A 6,590-nucleotide genomic window follows, 5' to 3' on the forward strand; every position below is an offset into this window, starting at 1 on the left:
TGGAAAGACAGCAGAAAGTAATGGAAGTTCCGTCAATTGCGCATTCTATTTCTCTTGCTCCAAGAAGAATAAAGGGTAAAAGGGAAAACAAAAATACGGAAAGAGATTAGTTTATGTCTGAACTCTGAACACAAGTGAGTTCCTCTACAACATATCACACTATTACATTTCTACCACAAGAGACAACACATGAATATTACAAATCAAAATCAAAATACATGTTTTCATGTGCCGTTTTATTGATTTCATATTTTTCATAGAAATTTTTTTACTTGACGGATGAATATTTATTTTACTTCAAATCATTCCTCTGTTTCTACCAAAACAATCACTTTTTTGTGATATATGGAAAAATGTAAGATGGTTGAATTTTCTTGTCATTAATTTAGAAAGAATAATTTGTCATATATGTTCATTACACGAGGATGGAATTTCTCACGTGATCATGTCATGTGCAAATTTTATATTTTTATATATGCTCAACTTATTTAATACATACAACGAGATAAATATATTTTTTTACATAAAATATATCTTTCACATAAAAGAAAATGTTTAAGTCAAATAAAATTATTATAGGTAAGTTCTTTTTCTGAATATTTAAAATATGTGCATATTTAATATTTAAACTCAAAATTACTAGTTAATTAAAATAATTTTGTACTAATTCTTTTCACCGCACTTAAAGATATAAGAGAGAGAAAACCATAGAGCTAAATGTTTTTTGCAAAGAAAATATTGAGGTTGAAGTTTTGTGAAAAAAAATAGAAAACAAATATTGTAAAAGTTATCTAACTTTAGAAATGGTAATAGTAATTAACAAAAAGAACTAAGTTGTCTTTATTTAACCTTCATGCTTCTATGGCTCCTTCGTAATTATGTATCGCTAATTAATGTTAGGTTTTCATTTACTTCTTAAAATCCTCTTCCTTCTTTTCAGAATATGTACCCTTTTCCTATCTTGAAAAATAGGAGAAAATAATTCATGCCATGGTTAACATTATTAAATTTTATTAATCACATTTAAAATATAAATTTTAAATTAATCTTCATGGGAATTTGATATTTAACTAAAACTATTATTAAAAAATTAAATCTCAATTAAATGAAAAGTATTTTTAAAATTACTTTATTAAATAGAATATAAATATTTAAGATTTGCATGAATTTTGAAACAATGAACATAAATTGTTTATATTTAAATTAAAGATTGAAGGGGGTATATGATAAATATAATAAGGAACAATTGGAATATAAAGAGTGCATGCAACACACTTTTTAAAATGTGAATAAAAAATATCTCTTAATCGATAGTCGAAGACTAATTCTTTTCAAAGATCAATAAAGATTTCAAAAATGAATTTTGTCCCTCTCATCAAAGTTTTCTTCATAAGAAGAAAATTGGAATATGGAGAGTGCATGCTACACTTTTTTTTTTAACAGTGAACCAAGAATATTCCTCAATCGATAATCTAAGACTAATTTTTTTTTGATGAAGATTATTAAAGACTTTAAAAGTGAGTTTTGTGTCTCTCATGAAAGTTTTCTTCATACGATAAGAAAATCAAATTTCTATCAATATACTTAAAAAAAACGTACAAAATGAGAAGAAAGATTCATTAAATAAGTAGTTTGATCTATAAAAAAATTGTGATTTTTAATATATGTAGTCAATAATAAATAATGCGTTCAAAAGAATATGTTAAAATCCTAGAATTTCTCGTGAAAACTATTAATAATAAGTGAATTTAATTAAAATTTATTAATAATATAAAACTTTTTTATGCTATCATTCAATCATATACTCTTCCTAAAAATGTCATTCCACTTTTTTAACATTTATAACAAATTTAATTTAGGAAATATATTTTTAAACTAGTAAAATTTAATGTAATTAACTAATTTCTTTATTATATATATATATGTGTTTTTTTATAAAAGAAAACAGAAGAATATGTCAATTATATAAGAATCCTTTAAAAATGTTGATCAATACCCATACTAAAAAGTGTAACAATACACTCCTTAATTCTTAATATAAGTTCAATGAAAAGAAATAATTTATTGATTTCTTAATTAATGCTATGAGAAAATGGTTTGCAAGACCCTTGCTTTAAGATAATTTTTTTTGGGTAACGAAGTTCTTGACTTTTTTAGTCTTAACTTCATCACCAAAAAAATTAAGATGATTTGTTAACAAAGTAAATCAGTGACATGAAAAAAAAATTAAACTCGTAATAAGTTACGCAACAATGAATGGGAAAATTTGGATCCCAAAGCAATTGCTCAATTGTTTTGTTAATTACCCTATTTTAGCATAGATATTTCGGACATTGCTAAACCAGTGTTGTTTCTTTCCTCTTCTAGTACAGAATTTAACATCTTAACTAATTTACCCTTTTCTTTTTTGGTGGTGGGCTTTAAACTAGTCAAGTAGCTGAACTTTAATCCTTTTTTTTTTTTTCTTTAAGAATTGAACTTTACACTTTTGCTTTATAAATTCATCGACAACCATGATTATAGGTACATCTTCTCACACTCTTCGGGGTCATAACCAAGAGAAAAATTGATCTTGGGTGTAGACAGGCACAGTTCTACACACAAATGAGACACGGAAGTTTCTTTACTGTCAGTTTCCCTTTTCTCTTCTGAGGCTTAAGATGCCTACCCTAGTTTCTTTTATTACCTTTTAACTAACTATTAACTAAAAAGCAACTAGAATATATGAACATACAAAGAAAAAGCCTCAAGAAAAAGATAAGATATCTCCCATTAAAAAGCAAATAAATTCAGATTTGAATTTTATTTTCTTCTGTGTAGAAACTTCCGGTTCCAAACACAACATGCAAGATCCTCGAGATAACCTACTCAGATTTTTCTTTTCCCATTTTGGCTACAGCAACCAAAGCAGTTAGAAGCTGATCCCCAACTTACATGCTCTTTTTATGACCTCAATCACGAAAATTTGGTACCATCATATTCAACCTCCCTAATATTTTTCACATGCCTCGCCCTGTTGACATCAGGAAACATTGACTCTTCCAAACGGCTACTATGTCTCTGTTGAACACATAATTTTCCTAAATTTTTCCGATACTTCTACTTAAAAGTGTGTTGATTTTTATAATGATTACCTTAAAAATAAATTATATAAGTAAAATTCAGTGGCTACCCTTCACTGACTTGATGTACCTTGGAATTGAGAGGGACTAAGGAAGGCATGCACTTTCACAAAAGCGCACTTAACAAGCGCGTTTGTAAGGATCATGAGTCATGAGTTATGTGTGTAGTAAAAGGGGTAGGTGCAGTCCATAATCTAGACAAAGCATAGAGGGCACATGGTGTGTGCACCAAATGCCATTATTTTCAATTTTTCATGTCCCACCCACTCCACAATTCACGCATAATTACTCGGCCATGCCTTGCCCTGGTTTTCCATACTACCCTTGTGCCTTAATCATCGACCAAGTTTCTACTTTTCATAACACCATCATCTGCCCCACCATTTAATAACCCACACTTAAGTTTCAACTATCAGTAGTAATCTACATCGGGATTTTCTTTGGCAGGGTTATAGGGTATGGTTATGATTAATTTCTTCACTAAAGGCTAAAATATGAAACTTCATTTTCGGACTTTTTTCTATCAATAGGATAAGTTCATGCTGCTATTTGCACTAACCAGTGTGACAGGTTTTGGATTTTATACACCAATGCTATTATTTAGTACGAAACAGGGATGCAAAAAATCTTAAGGATAAACATCAAACAGCAGAGGACAACATGACTGTTCAAGAGAGATAATTGAATAAAATTATCTTCTAATATAGATAAAACTGGTTTCGTTGTGGCAATTTTTTCGGACTAATTTTCGTACCATATATTATTGTACTCTTTTATATGAACTATAATAGAGTAGCTGAAGAAACGTAATATTACACTTGTTTTCGTACACTCTTATGATGCAACTCTAATCAATCATGGGTTTGCTTAGAAGTAACGAAATATGATAGTTAATTAAATGTTCAGCTCAACTTGGATAAGGCTAACAAGAAAGCTGGGTTAAATAGAAAAGATTCTTTTTTGCCTATCAAGATCTGCGATTCATAATAATGTTCCTATCTGATGTGTATTTAGAGTGATCGTACATGCATAATATTATCAATTTTAAAACTAAATTTTCGTAATTTTATTTTTATCATCACTTAAAAAGTCTTTTACCAATTAAAATTTTGTGTCTATTTATAAATATATGTTGATTCTCTTGTTTTAATAATATGTAACTATAATTACATTCAACACTTTCTGGAAAAAAAAAAATGAACAGTCATGTCGCTCCACGTTAATTAGTAGTCTTAAACTTGAGTTTGCAGTTATATTAAATACTCAAATCAAGACTTTTATAATTATTATTTCCCATAAAGAATGCATGTATTCTTCTGCTCAAAAGAGTAAGAATTTTCCACTCCTTTGTCCGGCCAAGAGTAATATAATATGACTAAATAAGCAAAAAAAAAAAAAAAAAGCTTACTCCAATCAACTAAAGTTTCCCGTGTGGGGACCACAATCATCACAAAACCCTACTCTTAGAAGAGTGGAAAAATTGAGAGGTGGGAAAGAAAGGTTTAAGGTCCTCTATATAAAGAAACTTGGGGACAAACAAAGCTTCCCATCAGTATACATAGTTCATACCATCTTACTCTCCTTCACACTATCCATGGCTCTCATCTCAAAACTCATTCCTTTCCTATTCTTAACAACCCTTTTATTGTCCCTCCAAGTTAAGGCCAGAGACAGCCAGTTCTTCAGCAAAGTCACCCCTCTCAACAACAACAACAACCTCAAAGAGACAGAAGTTCCTAAAAATGAAGGGTCAGTAGTAAACAAGCCAGAGCAACAACCAACCTTCATCCCTGAGACCGAAAACAGCTATGGTCTATATGGTCATGAGACTGGTCTACACCCTCCCACCACTACCACAAGCAATGCTGCATCCTACACAACCACCACCACTTACCAACCATACAAAACTACCACAGCTGAAGAAGACATCGCCAACACCAAATACTCCAACAACAACAACTACTACAACTTCAACAAGGATGCCTATAACACCAACCAAAATGAGTTGAGTGAAACAAGACTCACTGACACTTCTTACAACAACAACAACAACTACTTCTACAACAACAAGGATGCATTTGGTAAGCAAAATGAGTTGAGTGACGCAAAGTACAACACAGAAGGAGGATACAACTCCATGGAAAATCAAAACAACAACAACAATGGATATTACTACAACAACAATGCTGCCAATGAGAGATACTACTATAAAAACAATGATGCTGCCAACAACAACAGGTACTACAAAACTAAATCTGTCAACAACAATTACAACAGCGAGAGACAGGGGTTAAGTGACACGAGGTTTATGGAGGGTGGAAAATACTATTATGACATTAACTCTGATGATAAGTACAACCAGCCAACACATTATGGTGGTTCATCCAGAGGAGTGAACTCCGAGAATTGGTACAACAACAGGGGTTACTTTGGAAACAACAATGTGAACTCCTATGAGAACAAGAACTCCATGGAAGGTTACAAGAACCAAGAGGTGTTTGAAGATGACCAAGAGGACTTCGAGCCTTGAGCTTGAATAATTATTACAGCGAAGAGTTCATTTTGCTTTTGTTTTAGTGGGTGCTCCATGTTTTACTTTATAAATTACAAAAAATCATAAAGGGTACTATATTAGGATAATTTATTGAGGGGTTTTACTTAGTGATAATCTTGTGAAATCTTGCTTTTGGAATTGCACAGTCTATGTGATGGTTTGAAAATATGGCATGAAGTATGAAGCATTTGTAGTTTTTGCTATCAACAAATTGTTTCTCTTTTTTCACTAAAAAACAATCTTCGGGTTGTTTTTTTCTTTTTTCTTTAAGGACAAGGGGAAAGCAAAGCATGACAAATAAAAAATCATAGTTTACTAATTTTAAAATTCCCATTGGACTAGTGGTGGTCCATCTTGCCTTACCCCCCAACATAGATGATCATAGATACCATTTCCAAACAGTGTTGAGAGGGAGCACCACACTATTGAAGTTGAGTGATAAACATCTTTTTGTTATACCTTCCCTTTTGCACCATAGTGGACAAAATGAAGTCAATCATTAGCAATGAGTAACATATAGTAATTCAGACAGCTAAATCACTCTCCATTAGTTACTGATATGATCATCTGATGAGACCATCGACTAATAACAGATACCAGTTCATCAAAAAAGTTTTCGTATGACAAAGTTTAGGGTATCAATCCATTTTAATTAAAACAGGTTAATTGGAGTAACATATTTTCTGATATTTAGCTATAACCTATACAAGCTGCCTAGAATCTAAACACTTGTAGGTTCCACGCCATTGATGCAGAAAAATATTAGAACTTCCTCATCAGAAATTAAAGTCTGTTTTAATACAAATTTAGAAATATTTTTAAGAACTTTTTCATCAAAAACTTTTTTTTGCTTTTGATAGATAAATTTTCAAAAATATTTCTAATTTGTATCCAATCATCCTGATCTTGTTTAT

The 6,590-nt window shown here is 30.9% G+C and overlaps 1 protein-coding gene across 1 annotated transcript; it reads left to right on the forward strand.

The window, feature by feature from the left end:
• The first annotated feature begins 4,656 nt into the window (after positions 1-4,656).
• Positions 4,657-5,887, forward strand: LOC109818693 (protein E6). Its single transcript, XM_020384224.3, has one exon. The coding sequence runs from the start codon at positions 4,717-4,719 to the stop codon at positions 5,650-5,652; it is 936 nt and encodes a 311-aa protein (XP_020239813.1). The 5' UTR covers positions 4,657-4,716; the 3' UTR covers positions 5,653-5,887.
• The last annotated feature ends 703 nt before the right edge of the window (positions 5,888-6,590 follow it).

The sequence above is a fragment of the Cajanus cajan genome, chromosome 3, assembly GCF_000230855.2.
Source record: "Cajanus cajan strain Asha chromosome 3, NIPB_CcT2T_4, whole genome shotgun sequence".
In the NCBI taxonomy this organism is placed as follows: domain Eukaryota; kingdom Viridiplantae; phylum Streptophyta; class Magnoliopsida; order Fabales; family Fabaceae; genus Cajanus; species Cajanus cajan.